At 39.0% G+C, this 19593-nt stretch overlaps 1 protein-coding gene across 1 annotated transcript in view; it reads left to right on the forward strand.

The window, feature by feature from the left end:
• The first annotated feature begins 7042 nt into the window (after positions 1 to 7042).
• The window catches only part of col7a1 (collagen, type VII, alpha 1), a 59047-nt gene continuing 46496 nt past the window's right edge, over positions 7043 to 19593 (forward strand). The window contains exons 1-9 of the mRNA XM_072383044.1: positions 7043 to 7372; positions 15967 to 16039; positions 16795 to 16975; positions 17058 to 17214; positions 17320 to 17413; positions 17517 to 17675; positions 17777 to 17934; positions 18227 to 18356; positions 18461 to 18580. Coding sequence (XP_072239145.1) covers positions 15976 to 16039; positions 16795 to 16975; positions 17058 to 17214; positions 17320 to 17413; positions 17517 to 17675; positions 17777 to 17934; positions 18227 to 18356; positions 18461 to 18580 — 1063 coding nt within the window. The 5' untranslated portion in view covers positions 7043 to 7372; positions 15967 to 15975. The remainder of the gene's footprint in view (positions 7373 to 15966; positions 16040 to 16794; positions 16976 to 17057; positions 17215 to 17319; positions 17414 to 17516; positions 17676 to 17776; positions 17935 to 18226; positions 18357 to 18460; positions 18581 to 19593) is intronic.

Consider the following 19593-nt stretch of genomic DNA (forward strand, 5'->3'; position numbering starts at 1 on the left):
AAATGCATTGAGGATGTTCCTTTGTACCTCCTACGCCAGAGACTCTGAAACACAGAGATTAAAGAGATACTTGGTTAAACAGCTGCTGTGTTATTGTTTCCTGAACTTCCTTTATTAGGGATGTGAATAAGGCTGTCACATTTGTTTAATCCTGAGGTTTTGCCTATAAAGCCTTTTAAACATATCACATCCTCCAGCTTGGAATAATGATGCCCAGAAAGTGCTATTATAGAGGAAACAAACATCCAAACCAGACGGGTGAATCATCAGATACACTGCCATGACTTATGCAAGAATGTTCAGACACGTTGGCACTGTTATTAGAAAGTTGGTATTAGCATCAGCTGCGGCGTTGTCTCTAAATCAAAAATGCATCCTCTGCAGGCCGGTGGGAACACAAAAGGAGCAGCGATTTGGAAAAAGTGAAGTTTATTCATAATGGAGCAGAGATCCGCCAGAGACACGGTATTGATGTTTTTGATATCAGTTCAGTAGTGACAACATGTAGGTCAACAAATATGTCAGCTGCATTGGGTGAATGTGCAGCTGGATGCGAGAACCAACAGGTTAGAGTCAGAAAAGCAGGTTGGAATGACAACATAATATGATTTCATTTGAACCTTTGTGTATATGGGCCTGATGCCAGCAGTGCAACGACTGTAATATCTCACCTCATTTAGTCTGATTACTTTCTCCAAAAGAAGAAATAATAATAACTTTAATAATAATAACATTATTATTAAAGCCTTTTTGTGGCTTTAAATACCTCCAAAGTAGAACACTCAGTCAACCCAGTTTTCTAGAAAATGTGTAATAGTCCACATATCCAAAAACAGTTAATGGTTACAAAGTTTGAGATGACCTTGTATCGTAAACGCTGTTGTTTTGGCTAGGGCAGCATCAGAGTCATAGGCTGGGAACCAGGAGGATTGTATCTGTAACAATGTGTGCTTTTGAATGTCTTTTGAATATCTAAATCTGACCATTCAAAGGTGAGAACGAGGCAAAAAAAGTTAAACGACTGTGGAAAACACATAGGGTAGGACTTCAATTAGTTACCATTTTTGAGTCAATGGCCCACATCCACCAGCCCTCCTCCTCCTTATAAATGGCAAACAGTATCAGCAAATGCAAACTTGCAAAACTGTGGGGATAGTTTTCATTCGTAGTATGACAGCAACAATGATCTTGTCTGGTAATTAAGACCAACAGCTCGGTTGTTATAGTTGTTTATGGTTACAAATCAAATAATCTCAAAATTCCCAAATGTGTAGCAGTTTGTAGGAGGTGACTTCAGTGTTGTTATAGGTGCTTGAGAGATGGCCACCAAGTCAATCCTCTCACTTAGGCTGTACCCTTAAGCTAATAATGTGTTAACTTATTTTAATTAACGTATATGGAGGGAGAAATGGATTTGTTTTTGGACTACCCTTCCAACGAGTTTTAAGCTATTAGATGAATCATATTTCTGCGACATTGTCAGATTTTCAAACGTAAACCTTGCAAGTGTGGACATTTATGTACAAACACAGCTTCTCTCACAAAGGTATATTTGAAATATCTTTTTTTGAGGAATTGGTTTGATAGAAATACTTATTCAGTAACCCAAGATGGTCATCTTTTAGTTACAATGTTTCATTTCACATTTCAATATCTATATGTAAGATAAGAACCCATCATATATTCAAAGCATTGGCTTTTTAAGGCAACAAACATTTTATATAGCTGAAATTGGTAAAAAATGTCTAAGAATGTGCCCTTTACTAAAACAACATATGGATTCAAGCAACATGTCCGTATGCTTTAAGTATAGCCAGCAGTAGCAGTGAGCAAACATAGCTTAGCATTAGCGCCACTGAGTAGACATGGAGAAACCGCTTGCCTGGCTCCATCCAAAAGTGAGACAGTCTGCTTACATGCACCTTTAAAACTCACAGATCAACATGCTGTGTCTTATCTATCATACTAAAACAGGGAAGTGAACATGTGTCTCGATGTTGAAGATTTTTTTTTTTTGTTTGATACCATTAATCTGTAACTCTTCTGATTTTTTTCAAGTTAAGTACAGGTTTCAATCCAAGTGCAGACTGTGCAAAGAAAACGTTTGACATACCCGACTCATTATTGTAACTAACTAGGTCATTCCATGCCAGACTTAACCTTCCCAGTTTTTAATGGATTTTCAGGAGAAAAAAAATTAAGAACAGATTAATAAAAATAAGAAGGATACTATTATGCTCTTTGGGTCAGATTTCTGACATTACCAACTGAAAGATTATTTGGTCAGAGCTTTGTGATTTTACAGGGTCGCATAGAATTAAAGGAAGAATGGAAAAAGGTTTAAAATGGTTTGTAAATACTCACACTTCAGATATGAAAGAGATATTAAATTGTCTGATTCTGTTTTTACATTTGATCTTTCCATATGTACATTGGTCATTACAGTCAGCCCCGTCCGTCTTGAGCATTATATTGTACTTCTCTGAACACATATTTTTTAAATGTTATGCTTTGTTTGGTGTTCCTCTTTTCTCTGCCCTACTTCAATAACCCTCCTCTGTGAAGATGGTATGAGAGTAGGTCACAGCACTATTTGTCACCTGGACAGGTGGTATTTGAGGAGAAAGCTGCAGGCAATTTAGGATTAAAATGAGAAAAACCTTCCTCTCCAGGAGAAAGTGAGACAGCTCATGAATTCCTGCCTTGTAATGAGGTCAACCATTCCTCCATCATGTCCCTGTGCCAAAGCCAGATTGCGGACTAAAGTGTTCTTCAGGATAACTCGGAGCAAACAATCATTCAGAACTTGAAATCTGCCTCAGACAACACAAGCCTAAGCAGTCTTTTGTCAAAATTTTTCACTCAGACATGTATACACAGTCAAGGAGAAAAGTAAATAAAAGAAACGAAACAAATCCAAATCCAAATGACTCCATACAAGAAGAAACATTACACTGTTCTCCCTACTGTCACTCATCTTCAGATCCAGCTGAAAAACCTCAACAAGCTAAGCAATGAGTGGAGCATGAAGGAGACAAAGAGAACTGTCAATCACTGAGAGAGCACAGAATACAGACATCACGTGTCATCACTTAGTCCCTCTGCATTCCTCTTTTAATCTGTAAAACAACAGCTCTAAAATGCGATGCAAAGTAAAACGTTATAAAGTCAACTTCTAATCTAAAAGTTGCCTTTTTTGTTTTGATCCGATGACCTTCTCATTAAACCAGATATTATCTTAATAAACTATAAGGGAACACTTTGTTTATGGAGATGTTGTTCAGACGTCCCAGATATTCTCCCAGAGTGGCAAAGGTTCATATCTGATCAGCTGTACTGAAATGGTGATCCAAGTGAAGAGCTCCCTCCTAATAAAACACGTTTGCACTTGTTGATAGCAGCTTGCTTGTAGAAGCTCTTTTTTGAATATTACAAGTTACAGTTCTTGCCTACTTCATCTATTTGTTCAGAGTCAAATGTGCTTCACCAGGTCCTACCGCCCACTTCTTCAGACTAAACCGCCCCGGTGATATGTGATAGAGTCACAGAAATTGCCCTTTGTTTGCCACAGTATGTTTTAGATGCTCACTTTTACACATCTCCCACCTATGACACTCTACAGATAATAACTCTGTCCTCTTCCACTCTCCTTCATTCAGGTTTGAATGAAAATGCAATATGGCTTTTAGCAAAACCCAGTTTTACGTTGACATACTCAAATTCTCCATGATCAGTACACCCATGAGCCACAGTGACTGGCGAAAAAACAATTCCATCACTGAACTTTGAGATGTCCTGACTGCTGTGCTCCCATCTCCCATTCCACCAGAATTTGGCAGGTCTGGGAATTCATGCCATGCGCCCTCCAGTCAGACCTTTTAGTCTTTTACTTTTGCAGCTCAGCTCTGATTAGGACTGTTGCTAACTAGCAGCAGTCAAAAAAACAGCGTCGGGAGATCATAAGCTGTATTCACGTGCAGGAATTTGTTTTTACAGCAGGAGCATAGTTATGGTTTCAGTAATGTTGACTCCAGAGCTGCACAACACATCTGCCTTGCACGGATTTCTTTGGACCTCTGTCTGTCTTCCTGCCTACATGTTTACTCGAGTCTTTGTCTTTCTCTCCTTCTAAAAATGCCAGAGACACTGGACTTTTACTCATTCCGGATATAAGAATAGATTCAAACAAATAAACTCTTCACGCAAACATGTTGTAAAGAAAGACACTTGCATGACATTCTGCCACATGACATGATTTCAGTTCTTCTGCACGGAAGAGATTACATAGCAATCATACACCTTCACATAGAGCCCCTAAAGAAATACCATTCAAGGGTGAGAATTAGCAGTTTTACTGTTCTAGCTTCACGTACAAGAACCAACATGAATAATTGGTAATAAGGTCACTGCTAGAGGGAGCAGAATGAGCTGAGGAGGAAAAAACTAAAATTATCAAACCATCATCTGCTTTAATAAAAACACATGTGTTACTGTGTGAGAAGACAGCTACATCTTGCAACCAACCCAACCCAATAGCAGAAGTATTGTGGAATACAAAAGTATGTGGTTCTCTCTGCTATACTTCAGCAGTTTATAAACGCATTGTCTATTTCATTTTGTCAAGTGTTGATTAAATCGTTTTCCTCAATAATTTGTAATGTGAACATATCATTTTCTTTTGGGTATTAATAAGGCAATATTCAGTTAATTTTAAACTGAAGAACAACAATCCAGTCCCAAAGACCTCAGTGTTCCACTTACTACACTCATGAACACCTTGTGGAGTAGTGATGTGGTTGACTTGAATAAAATGCATGGATTTAGAGCGATTCGGTAAGGATGTAATTACCAACACTGCAGCTATTGTGCAGAGGGCTTCAGTTGCTGCTTTGGTAAGAATAAATGGCAGACTTATCAGATGTAGCAGTGGGAGGCAGCTCCGTAGTGAATGCCAAGGAGTCTAATTGTGTTCAGTCTCACAGAAGAAGGATGGGTGACTGCTTTTTGCAAGAATATCAAGAGGTATGTGTCGAGTTATTCTGACAGACTTTTAGTGTTTATGAATATCTATATTTGTATGAAGAAAAGAAAAATTCTAATTCTAATGATTCATTTTGATGTACATTTAAAAGTCTTAGATATCAGGATACTTTTAAAACCACGAATACAAAGGGGACAGCAGACAGCCAGGGAAGCTGCATGGTGAAATTCTGACTCTGCTACTGGGGACATGAGAACATACCCAACTGCATGTACAAACTCAATAACTCTGTTGTTCAACTAAAACTTGTTCCTGCTAAATTGTTTTGTTTCTCTGATGGTATAGTATACAGTCATGGAAAAAGGAAACTATTCCGAGGTTTTACTTATCATCACATAATAAAAAGGTCCTGTGATGGACTGGCAACCTGTCCATGGTTTATCCGCCTTTTGCCACATGGCAGCTGTAGGCTCCAGCTCTCCAAAAATAGGTGGATGGCCAGACATAATTAAAAGAAAAAAATATGTGAAAAACATGTAAAAACAGCTTCCATAGTTCTGTGACTTGGGGTTGTCAAAAGAAAGCATCTTCTCTCTAAACAGAACATTGCAGCACAGTCAGGTTTGCAAAGCTGCATCTGAACAAACTACAAGACTTCTGCAACAATGTCCCTTGGACAGACGAGACCAAGGCGGAGATGTTTGGTCATGATGCACAGCAGTACATCTGTAAAAAGTACAAAGTATTCTAGAGTCAAATGTTGTGCCATCTGTCAGCCAGTTAAAGCCTGGCTAAAATTGGGTCATGAAACGAGACAACGATCCCAAACACAGCAGCAAATCTACAGCAAAAGAAAAGAATCAAGGCGTTGCGAAGACCCAGTCAAAATCCAGACTGTAACCGTATTAAAAGGCTGTGTTGGGACCTTTGCAGTGTGCATAAAATAATACCCATATACTTCAGTGATGCAATGTTGTAAAGAAGAGTGGGCCAAGATGCCTCCGTAACGATGAGAAAATGGAAATGCCATACAGAAAACAGTAACCTCCAGATGATGGAGCTAAAGGTGGCTCAACAAGCTACTGATTCATGCGGAGTACACAGTTATTTTTTCGCAAACTGCTTCTGAATGTTGTCTTAGATTTCTGATGAATAAATGATGACACAGTTTAATGTTGTCAGGTGTGATTGTATTAACCTAATTCAAAAGCCTGGTAAGGACCGGGTGATTTATAATTATGTCCTGATAAATAACACCACAGAACTGATGAAGTGGGCAAGAACTGTTCTTTTTCTTTTGAACAGGACTGTGAAGTATCTTATGCTCATGACTGAGTATGATTACTTCTTACTTATCCTGGCTCTCAACAGTACTAAAAGGTCTTGTTGTGGGCGTTCCACGATAACCCCACGAAGGGCAACATGGAGTTACTATAGCTTATTTGAGAAGACTATAGCATGTCTCTGAACATTATTAAAGCATTTTGATTGGGTGAGCTCACATTTTTAAGCATTTGCCCACTTTTATTTGTCTGTTGTTCACAGGTAATACTTTTTTCACATTTTTAACATGACTCAATAACAAAAGAGGAGACATTATTAGTAAAATTGATTTTGGATTCAGATTCTTATCATGAGATTTGTCTCTCATGACACACTGACAAAATGCATGGATTTAGCATATTGATATAAACAAATATTATGAGTTTGTAAGCAAGTTTGTGTATTCAAGCCAGCCATCTAACTAACACAAATAAATGAGAAAATTCATTGGTGATTGAGTAAACTGAGAAAAAGCCAGGCATTTTATCTACAGGGTGCTCTCTTAAATGTGTGCTGACTTTGATTTATTTCTGAATAAGTCCTCTTAAAGGTAACTATTACAACTATGCCAGCTGATCACTTATCAATGGCACACAGTATGACCGTAAATGACCCAAACTGCTTGAAATGGCATTAGAAGTATCTAAGTCACTGCTCAAAGTCCCACATGAGTTGATCGCAGTCAAGCAGTGAGGAGGGATGAGGTTGAAAAAAACAGAGAGAGAGTGCTGAGGAGGACTCCCCTACAGGCATCCGAACAAGTCTGGACTGTTCTGCTGCTGCTTGTGTTCAGCTCTCACCGCGAAGCAAGGCGGTAGCCCCGAGACCCAGAAACGACGTTCACAGCGCTGACAGCATCTTGCAGGGATGCAACGGCTGGAGGTTGGTTTTTGAGCTGGTTAGTGACCGTGGCGTTGCCTCGAGCTGTTTGAGACTTTGAATTTGGACTCTGGGGACTGTAAACACTGTGTGGCCCCACACTGCACGCACAGCCCGGGCTGGATATGTCACAGGTGGAAAGGTGAACAGCGGCAGGCAGTGGTCTGTGCACGGAACAGAGATTACCAGGTAAGATGGGACAATCGGCGCTAGATGAGATTGACTGCAGAACTTTATGGTAACACGACTGTTTGTCAGAAGTTACGCATAACGTGCAAGTTAAATTGATCCTTTTTTGCGCACCCTTTCCACTTGTGCATTTCCAGTAACAAAATACTTGAGTCTGAGCAAGACCAGACAGAACATTCGTCACTTGATTTTCACCTTTTCCAAAATGTTAGGCAGAAATATGTAAGGCAGAAATAATAATTGAATAATAACTTTCTCAGAGGAATTCGAAATAAACTACTGCATTTTAACCTTCTGCTTTTGCAAAATGTGCCTCTTATTGTGCTCTGTTGCACAGCACAGGACTGTAAAATGATGTTGACCTCAGTTGAACTTATTTAGTACATGATGCTGCACAGAAGACATCCCTCGCCCTCATCCTCCCTACTCTTTAGTGTCTTCATTGGCTTAATTTAACTTAATCTGTTCTACATATGGATGGATGGATGCATCCATGTCTATGTTGTGCTTGGGCTCACAAAAAAAGCAAAACCAAAAAAGAATTCAACTAAAGCAATGTGTGTAAACACTGAGGGGATCAGACTCTTCCTCCTTTGTTCATTGCAAAGTTGCTGCCATGGTTGGTGAAGTTTTTGGCATGCCACTGGTAATGGTTTGCTGCTAGAGCAGAGATTAGTCCACATTTCTTGAGTGCCATCTATGTAGAACTGCTTCTGCCAGTTACTGTTTTTGCTTGATGTGTTTTTATTTTGTTGTCTTTGCTTGAGGAATAGAAATAGAACATTATTTAAAGGCAGTCATAAGAGTAGCACCTGGTCATTTTGATGATCACTTTAATTGTCATTCTGCTGTGTTCACATTTGGTTAAATCAGCTATTAGACAGGAGAAATGGACTTCCTCTGTCCATTTATGTTCTTGAAAGAAAAGGATAACCCTTTGAAGATGAATGTAGCCATTTACCCGATTTAGTCCGTCTGGCTTTTGTTAAAAGTAATTCAAAGCTTGTGAAATGCTGAAATAGATCAAAGCGTATTTTGAAATTTGTTCCACTAGGATCATTGAACGTTCTGAAATGCTTGTGTCTTCCAAATGTATGTTTACTTTAGTTGAAGAAACAATTATTGTCGGAAGTAAGAGATGTTCTTCTTGATTTGAGAGGTCATATGTGCCTGGGTCAGTCTTTCAGCTGGCCTTGGAGGAGGGCTCCTCTGTTCTCACCAGTCGCTGCTTCCAAGTACCAAGAACACAAAATCCTGGTGTGTGAGAATTTTTTCAGTCTTTGGTAATTTACTGTGACACTTCACCCCCCTTTGACCCCTCCAACTGCTTGTCCACTCTTGTCACAGTCAGTCTGAACTAGTGTTATGCTGGGGTAGCCTGGCTCTTACACAGTTCTGTACTCTGTCACATTGCAGTGGCCTGTGGCCTGCAGCCCCCCTGGGAGAATGGCATCCCTACTAGACCAAAACTCTGTGATCTTGCCTGAGCCTTAGCTCAGCTTTTAGAAAAAAGAAAAAAAAAACACATTCAGCCTTTGTACAGTGCCCACACAGATTATGGGATGAGTCCTAAACTACTTTTCCTCTTTTTTGATAGTGCTGTTGTATACACAGTAAGTGTGGTTAAATGCACAGTGGGGTTGAGCTACATTTAAAATTCAACCTGGCCATTTATTTGGACCACTGTCCCAGTATGCATGCACACGGGGAAATTGAGCAATTGGCCAAAGTATGCCAGAAGCTGCGTGAGGAAATCCTCAAGACATTCTGCTGCTTCTAACTTTCTCTGTGGGCGATCGTGATTTTGTCAGATAATGCTGCAATTACAAAATCAGGATTTTATTAGAGCAGAGCGTCCAACTGGAAATGTTTTAAGCTACCGCGAGCTGACACATTGTATTAACGGGCTAACTTTCAGTCACATTTTCTGTCAAAATATGTGAATGCACGCAGCGTTAGTGGGAATTATATTTATTTACACTTATGCCTTACTGTTTTTAATAAAAGTTTCAAAAAGATGAAACTTTGGACCATGGGTATCGTGTCTAGGCCCATTTGAGTCTAGCTGAGCATATACATGCAGGAGGAGTTTCATCCCAAACTGTATCATCTGGCTGTGTTTGCCAGGCTTTTAAATGCTTGATTTTGTACAGCTTTGGTCGGACTAAAGTGTATGCATGCATGCACTGTAAAAGTCTGATTTTGGTATGACTTTTTTCTAGGTCTCGTGCCATGCAAACATGCTCATTGTTTTTGCTCCATACTTGGATTCTGTATAGGAGGGCTGTAGGAAGCCCATGGCAACTGTTTCTTTGAACTTTTAATCAATTAGATTGGTTTGTATCCCAGGTGGCCCGTCATAGGTGTGGTCATGCCTTTAAGCCAGTTTCTTCATCCTTTGAAAATTCCAAATCTGAAAGGCACACCAGACACTTTTGAATGAAAAAGTTTGGCTTATCATCTGTCAGTGATTATTAAAAATAATAGATACCAGCAAGGTAGTGTGTGCACTCAGATTAGCTCAGGGCCCGAAGAAGAGTAAGGCATACTGTGGGAGTGGCAAAAAGAGGAAGAACTGGGTGGAAATCTGTTTTTTTAACTTTTTTTTTTTTTAACTGCTGCTTTAAGAGTCATCTGGTGTTTTCAATGACCCTCATATCATTACTACCACTAAACTACAATCTGTTAAGTTAGCCAAGATGTAATCCCTTAAGAACAGGCCAAAGAAATAATGGTGTGGTCTCAACACCTGGCTTACAAAACCAGAAATGTTCAGATTGTTTCATTAGATTTAATGCAGGACAGAGGAAAATAACATGAAACGTAAGCAAGCTGATGTGGTTTGTCAGGGGTTAATTGTACATAATTTCATTTTATGGGTGAGGAAATCTTAAAATGAATACTTTAAGTCTTCTAAAGGAAAAGGGACATTACATTTGGAACGTATTAAGTTTTATGTGCCTGACGAAGAAACAAAAAACTGCAACTGTTGGGTTTGTGGGCTCTGCATCTTTTTAAGGGAGCAAACATTTGTGGGTAATTAGGAGCTTTTTCTTGCACAGTGTGTTTCTGCTATTCAGAATTGGATGTTGTGACTTATGCAATATAGATATACAGTCACATGAAAAAGAAAGCGCACCCTCTTTCAAATAAAGTTTTAGGTTTACGGACATAGAAAAAAGAATCAGGACTTTACCAGGTCCTAAATGAAGGTATCGCAACTTCAGTTAAACTACGACACAATAGTATCACACTGTATCAAGTTTTGTTTCACAAAAACAAAGCCAAAATGTGTGTTGAAAAAGAGAGTTTTGCCTAGCAAAACAGACCAAAAGCAAGTGTTTGCTCAAACTATGTGCATCCTCTGTTTCAATAGCTTTGGAGAATCACCTTTAGCAGCAATAAATTCAAGTAAAATAATTCAATTTCAATTAAGTTTTATTTGTATAGTACCAAATCACAACAAATGTCATCTCAGGGCACTTCATAAGCATCTCTGATGTTATGTTGAATGACAATAAAAAGAATCTGAATCTTCAAATCTTCAAAGATACAATCCAATTCAAGCCAATTAGAATCCAATTCATTGTAATCCAATTTGAATCCAATCCAATCAAATCCAATTCATTACATTCTAGATAAGTCCAGTTCATACATACAGAGCTAATTTAACGAACGTAGCCTAAGGAAACCAACAGATTCCCCTGAAACTTCTCTTCGATCTGATCTTCCATCCTGAGCGTGCACGAGGTGACGATGGATCAGTAATCATTCATGTGTGACATTATCAGTCTCTCACATTGTTTTTTGCCCTACTTTAGTTGACTGAGGTTTACAATAATTCATTTATGTGCTTTCTTGATGTCTCACTACAGCCTTTCAATCATCAGTGGTGGATTGGACCACGAACTATCACCTGAACCAACTCCCTAATTCTTTTCTGTTTTTGCCACTCTATCGTAGATTTGCTTGTGTGCTTGGGATTATTGTTCTGTTGCATGAACCAGTTGGGCCAAGCTTTAGTTGTCAGACAGATGGCCGAACATTTGACTTTAGAATACTTTGGAGTTCATGGTTTACTCAATGAATGCAAGGTTCCAACAATTCCAAATCATCATCCTTCCACCACCCTGCCTCAGGTTTGGTACGAGGTGTTTGTGCTGATATGCTGTGTTTGATTTTCTCTGGTGCTGAGTATTAAAACTAAAACATCTCCACTTTGGTCTTGTCTGTCCAAAGGACATTGTTCCAGAATTATTTCACTTTGTTCAGATCTAATTTTGCAAATCTAAGCCCTGTTGCCATGCTCTCATTAGAGCGAAGAGGCTTTTCTCCTGCCTCACCCTTCTCTTTCAAACGAGCCATACTTCAGTTCAGTCTTTTTCCAATTGTACTGTCACACTAACTGAGGCCTACAGAGTCTGTAGATCTTGGGTTTTTTGTAGTTTTTCTAAGCATTGCATGATCTGACCTTGGGTTAAACTAGCTGGGATGTCCACTCCTGGGGAGATCTTGAATGTTTTCCACTAGTTAACAAATTTTCTCTCTGTTGAATGATTGACTCTAAAATGCTCTGAAATATCACAACAATTGCTTCTCTGAGATCATTACTGATGTATTTTTTCCCTGATGTTGTGTTAACACACACCTGCATGCTCCAGACCAGCAAAGTGTCAAAATCTATGTTTTTATAGAGGGATCACACTTAATCACAGTTACTACTTACCGTGTTTTGTCCTCTGAAAGCAGTAAGGGTGTACTAAGTCTTTAAGACGCTATTTCTGCATTTTAAGTTAGTTTTTTTAAAGTTAATAATGACACAGTGTAATGTGTCATGTGTTGTTGTTGATCACAGGTTGTATTTTCTATCCTAAAATTTAAAGCCAGAGATTTAAAAGAGAATTTAAGGTATTCTTATAATGACTGTATTATCGTGCTTTAAGTAAATCAAGATGTAATCAGTGAGCTTCAGATGTGTTGCCAGATGGGTTTTGATTTGTTATTATAGAGCCAGGCTACAGTAGGTGTTTCTCACAGTTTCCAGTCTTTATGCTAAGTTACCAGATACCCTTTACAGTTTGATACTTTATGAATAGACAAATTATTCATCTTATCATCTAAAAGTGCCTACAAGCCAGAAAGTCAGACAATTATCCATAAGTTAGATTGCTCCTTTAAAATGCAACAGTTTCTATTTCTGATGAGAATTGGGAATAATTACTGAAAAGGTGCATGAAGGCTGCGACTGCAAATATTTATAAAACATTAGTTATGGTACATAATTCTATTGCAGTTTGAAACTTGAAACAACACTGTGTAACAGGAAATTGATAAAAAGGCAGAAAACTTCATTATTTGAACTTCATTGATTAAGTTTTCTGCTTGCTGTGAATGTTGTTCAGCCTGTCAGCATGTATGAACTACATCTGCCTTACATGTGGTCTACTTCTGACGTTGACTCTGCGGCTTTCAGTCTGGTTTCAGTCAGTGATCCAATAAAACAGCAAGCCATGAAATGTTCTTTGCATTCCCATACAGTCACTGAAAATCTCCTCTGCCTGTTATCCTCTGATCCCCCATATACATTTGCCTTCATAAACTTATATGGCCTCTCATGGATTTGTTCATCACATTGTAAGCTCAATATAACTGCCTTAGCTCCTCAGAGTAGGTCAGGTGTGTTTGGCTCAACATCTGGCAGGTATTTTCAATGGCTTCTGTGTCATTCATCACTGTTGTGAAAATGTGAGTAGAGGCTGCTATGTTAAGCATGAAGGATGACCTTAAACTGACAAAAGCTGCCACAGAAATTAGGTAACAATGACAGAGTTTGTCATAACCTGTAAGAGATGATTATATTGGAAGAGAAAGATCGGCAATGTTTATGTCCAAAAGAACAGCACAGACCTATTGCATTTCATATCATCTGTTAGGATCTTGCATCTGCCTTCCAGACGCACAATAACCAAAGACAGATACAGGGAAAAGAAGTTAAAAATATTTTTTGCTCAAACTCCTTGAGCTGATTACACTTGAATATACAGAAACATACAGTACTGGCATGTTGCAAAGATAGGAGTTTCTGAGTAATTTAAGGTGCTTTGTTTCTATGTACATAAGGGCAAACATTTATTTCGAAATGCTAAATAATTCTGTATAATGTATAGCAAGCATTGGTTTGTGTTTCTTTGTATCTCTTACACCCGAGTGTACCATTCGTGATCTAGGAATGTAAAAGTTCTGCTCACTGAAAGGTTTTAATTCAATATTTGAAAGTCTCAGTAGTTTAGTTATAACATAGAATGTTATCATTTTTTTTTTTTTGGATCGAGTTTGTTTCTGACACTGTGAATTATGACTTTCAAACTCATTACATAATCACCTGCAATTATTTGAGCTAACTGAAACGATTTAGAGTAATTGCTCAAGTCGTTTCCAGTACACAAATGCGTGAGCCAACAGTAACAGCAATAAATGCACCATCACTTTGAGCAAATGAAGTCAATTTAACACCCAATAACTGAACAGGAGGATAAATGTCAGATTTACTGCCTAAATGCCAATGGTGCTAAAACTGATCTATTACTAATAGCGCTTGAATAGATAAAGACAATAAACTCCTTGCTAGACAATCTATAGTCAGTGCTGAGTAAACACTGTATTGTACAAATGTCACATAAACAGATAATCAGGTTTTAGTCCTGTAATCAAGAGTAAGCAGCTCATCTCCGTCGTTGTGTATCAGTTTTGTTAGATCAACATGCTCAGAGTTTATCTTCCATTTATCTGACCCCATTCTTGGGTCCAGTAACATTCAGCCAAACCAATGGCCAAATGGTTAAACTAATGCTGTTCTTGCCACAGCATGCAGTAATGTCACAGAGAATGACTTCCATCTGCGGTTTAACTTCTGGAACCATAATTATTGATAACAGATGTTAGAGAACCACCAAGGAAGAGAAGAGTAAGATGAGTGGAACAGCCACAACTAGATGATATGGCCAAATTGTATCATATTTATTCTACTTTATGATTATCATTATTTTAAGGTTGCAGGTCAAAGTATGTAGATTATTATAATCATATTATTATAGTTATTATTACTATTTGTTTATTTCTTGTTGATGTATTTATTTGGATTCCTGAGTGAGAGGGTTCATGAAAACTTTTCATAGTTAGATATGATGATGTTTTCACCGGCTTCATCTTTGAGATCATCATCCATGGTAGGAACTTATCTCAGCCTGAGATAATCAATTTTGAATTTCTAATCAGGAAACACATTGGAAAGGGAAAAAAATTGATTTGAATGTTGTAGATAGCAAACTTTGTTGCGGAATGGTCTGTTGTATGTACACCAGCATTGGTATGAACAGGACACAGATTAGCTCACGTAGCCATCCGAAGCCTTTTCCAATGGCTGTATATTAGAATAGGTAACAGGGGTTAAAGCTTCAGTTATGGTAGGTAGAGAGTTGTTCACAGTAAGCTGAACTGTACTCAACTGTTAACAGTCTAGATATCTAAATGTATAGCATGCAGACAAAGCTTAGAGCTGAAGCAGACTGGCGTGATAAAAAGATTTCAGCTAGTTGTCAGACAGACTTGTGGAACATGAAAACATGCTGAAAGTGGTGAGACTGGCAGGCAAGAAATCAAAGCTACTTAGAGCAGGTGTGGGCAGGAACAATGATTAAAACTGTAGGTAAACACAAACAATCTGACAAATAACAGAGCTGCACAACTCAACATGTGCTGCAGAGAAAATGACTTATGGCTTACAGCTGAACAGGAAAGTGCTAATATCAGATAACCAACAGAAACAGACATTTCTAGAATGTAGCTGATAGATAGGTCACATAACTGCAAATTTAATTTAATTTGACTTGAGGACATAACAGGAAGTGTTGGAACAAAAACGAAATGTGCAGGAATTTGTTATTTAAATATTTCCAATATTAGTATTACATTAGTCTAGCACATGCTTTTATTCAAAAGGACTTATAATTGAAGACACATTGCCCCCAATGTGTCTTCAATTGTAGGGGTTCAGCTGAGTGGCTTTAGTTCAGGAGGAAGTTGTTGGAACAGTTGTCTGCCAGTTGATGGTTCAAATCCTGGCTTCCACATGTAGAAGTGTCCCTGGGCAAGACACTGAACCCTACGTTTCCTCTGATGTGTCCATTAGTGTGCGACTGTGTGCGATAAAGAAAAAAGCATTGCGTAGCTGTAGCTGCAACACTGTATAGACTGAGCTGTATGAGTGTGGGTGTCAACAGCTAAATGTGACTTGTAGTGTAAAAACACTTTGAGTGGTCAACTAAACTGGTGAATTGCTTAATAAATGTAATCCATTTACCATCCACCCCCAAGCATCCTTCAAATTTTACGCAGGGATATTGAGTATTGAACCATAAATTTTCCAATTGAGAGATTACCGCTCTACCTCGCGGGCTACAGCAACGCATCGTTAAGGAATGTTAATTTCAATAGAAATGTAATGTCATAATATCACATGGTTGTGTTTTGTTTGCACCGTTTTATATTGAGTTTACAATTGCATCTTTAAAGGTTTGTCTTCCCTCTGTGTCCAGGTTGTGAAGATGTGGAGCTGGGTTTTCACTGTGACTGTCCTGCTATCATCCATGACACAGGCTGAAGCTCAGGGTAAAATGCCCATTCAGTTTTTCCTTTTGCCAAAACAGGAAACTCATACCTAAATTTTGATACCAAATTCCAGTGTGTAATTTACAGAATGAAGATCCTCATCTATTATTTAGAAAATTATTTACTGAAAAATAAGCAATATTTATTTTCCTACAAACTTGTTTTAAAAGACTTCTTTCTACAACCATGTATGTTGTTGTTAGTGTTTTCATTTGTTACACTGGAGAGTACATTTTTAATATTCAATACATAGACGCACTTTTCTCACCCTCATTCTTATTGTGTTTAGAGAAAAAAAATTGGTAAAATTTGGTGGAAACTGGGTGAACACCCATCACTGACTAATCAAGGGTATAACGGAGGGATTGCTTCATCACTGTAGCTAATTATTAAGGTCTGAAAGTTGCGCCAGCCAAGTTATGTGATGAAATGCAATTTATCAAAACATTGTTATTATTTTTTTTGAGAGCACATCGTGTTTTTGTGTGCACTGCATAAATAAAAACAGGTTGAGAAATAGTTTGAGTTCATATACTAGGCAGCTATGGGGAGCTTAAACCGTGCACTTCTTATGAAAGCTGTATTGTGGTTCATTTTTAGTTCCTGATCGACTGACCACACGCAGAGAAATTACATTCCCGACTTACACTCTAACATAAATCTCAATCTTTTCCAAGAGACCTAATGCTTTGTGTCTGATTATGTCTACAAATTAATTGATGTGCTCCACCTGTTTGTTGTTCATCACTTTACAGGCAGATGTAATAATGTGCAGGCATCAGATATTGTTTTCCTGGTTGATGGGTCCTCCAGTATTGGCCGAGCAAACTTCCTGCAGGTTAAGGATTTCATGGCAGGAATTGTGAAGCCCTTTTCCAGCTTTGTCAGCGAGTCGGGTATTCGGTTTGCGGCTGTACAATACAGTGACACCTCAAGGTGACTGGCAAGATTAAAAATGGCCTCCCTTCTGTACTGCAGAAGCAGAATAACCTAATCATGCTCTATACTCTTTCTCCAGAGTTGAGTTCACCTTCAATACATACCTTAATGGCACAGAGCTTGTCAATGCGGTGCAAAATCTAAACTATAAAGGTGGGAACACACGAACTGGAGCCGGCCTCAAGTTTGTCGCAGATAATTTCATCAGCTCTGCTTCCAATCGGGATGTCCCAAAGGTTTAAAGAACAGCCATTTTATAATTTATCATTATCTACTGGCTTATTTAAACGAAGCACTTCTGGAGTTGCTAATTCTACTTTTGGGTTCTCTTTTGATTTCAGGTCACCATCCTGATCACAGATGGGAAATCACAGGACAATGTGCAGGAACCAGCACAGAAGCTGCAAAGTCTGGGAGTGAATGTTTTTGCCGTTGGTAGGTGTCTTATCTGCAGTTTCTCATCTTCTAGTCTGATCGAGGAATTCCTCGTGAAGTACTGTGATATATTTTTTCCTTGCCAACTTTCTGTGCTTTTCAGGCATAAAGAGTGCAGACATAAATGAACTGGCTCAGATCTCCTCACAGCCCAGCAGTGATTTCACCTTTTTTGTTGGAGACTTTAAACTGCTGGCCACTCTTATTCCTCTTGTAAGCCCTCGAGTGTGTTCTGTAGCAGGAGGAGTCTATGCAAGTGATGGTATGTGTGATCATCACAAATTAGTAGAGTGCATTTAAATCACAGCTGCAACTATGTGTCATGTCAGGCAGTAAAACTACATTTCTGTCCTTTACTCTCAGAGGCGTTTTCTGGTCCATCCAACATTCAGTTCACAGGCCAGACAACTGATTCTCTCAGGTTTCGCTGGAGTCCCGCCGGGGGCCCTGTGAGCGGCTATGTGGTCCAATACGTGCCGCTCTCTGGCTTGGGTCAGACAATTGTAGCAGAATTACGTCAGGTGAGTCAAGGTTTTAAAAGATAATGCGTTGATGCACAGCGATGGGAATCCCAAATCAACTCTGCTTTGCCACTGAAACGCGCATTCAGGCTGAGTAAAAACATGCCTGGGTGTTGGGTGGATCATTTTCCTGTAGGCACTGTTGAGATTAAAGAGTGGCAGGCTGAAATTCTGTGTACCTTGGCAGGCGTAATGATGACTGAAGAATGCCACAGCTCAGCCATTTTTCTTTTTTGAAAAACTTGCATTAGGAAGGAGCGTTCCCAAAGAGTATGTTTCTATCTCTCCGTAGGAGACTGTTTCTGCTAATCAAAGGACATTCACTGCTCGAGAGCTCAGGTCAGGAACAGACTACCTGGTGACTGTCATCGCCCAGTACCCTAACAGTGTGGGAGAGTCTGCTTCTGCCAAGCAGCGAACAAGTGAGTGATGAAAAGAAAAAATGAAAAAGACAAGTTGTCAGCTGGGAGATAACTGCCGAAACTCAAATACAGCCTCTCGTTTGTGTAATCTTCTCTTTGTACAGGATCACTGCCAGGTGTCTCCAGTCTACGCTTGGTTCAGGCAGGCTTCTTCTCTCTGTCTGTGGGTTGGGATCAGCCTTCATCTCCAGTTCAGGGCTACAGACTCACATATGGACCACGAGGTCAGAGCTCACGCATTTATTTTTGCCTTTCTCCCTGCCTACTTGCTCATTTGAGTTTTATTAAGATTTATCTTGACATCTGCAACAAAATCTAAAATGTTCTTCAGTTGTTTTGTCAACATGATCTCGGCATATTTCAGCAACGCTGAAGTAGGACAGACGTTACAATAGTCAATAACACTTAACTTGTTGGTGGCAAGTTGGAACCATGTCAAGAATGTGCTGCGGTTTGGGTTGAGTATGATGAACATGACTTTCTCTAACGCCAGACCTCCCCCCCAGGCACAGGCTGTGTATCAGGATTTTTCAGACCTACAGTCTTAATCATTCCCTGAAATATCAATAACATTTATTTTGCACTGGTTGGAAAATTCAGGCCAAAAAGAAACTTTTAACCCACATCAAAGACTGTAAGTAATTTTATCCTTACATTTTTAAAGACAGGGTGTGTCAGGAGAGCTGGAAGATTACACCATGATTCAGGAAAGTAAAGTGGCCCCCGAGGGCCGATATAATTTCTCCCACTGAACATGTGGCAGGGGTGCCAGTCTCAGTTCTTTGCTAGAAAAATCTCACACTAATCCTCTGACTAGTAAGCCTGCTACTTGTGAGAGCAAATGGATTTTACCCATTCACCCCTCAATCTGCATATGATTCTCAACAACGAAAAAGTAGGAATGAGTTGTTTTTATTATAAAAGACTGCAGACACTCTATATATTTCCTTCATCACAATCCTTTGTAGCAGATTTATGGACAGTTCACTTGACCTCTTTGGCTTTTCAATCTATCAGCTGAACGATCTTTACGCAAGTTTATCTGTTCCTGAGTTATTTGCATAAGGGTCAAGGGCGCATACACAAAAACTCTTAAAGCTCACTACATTTGAAAGCAGTACATACGGCATTGATGGACTATCATATTAATACACTTTTTGCTCTCGGGTGAAGTCTGATATCAAGTAACATGTTTCGGACCTTGTTGTTGATGGCACTGTACAGTATATTTTGTGGT

Source organism: Leuresthes tenuis, unplaced genomic scaffold (assembly GCF_036924035.1).
Source record: "Leuresthes tenuis unplaced genomic scaffold, fLeuTen1.0.hap1 SCAF_3, whole genome shotgun sequence".
NCBI classification, from domain to species: domain Eukaryota; kingdom Metazoa; phylum Chordata; class Actinopteri; order Atheriniformes; family Atherinopsidae; genus Leuresthes; species Leuresthes tenuis.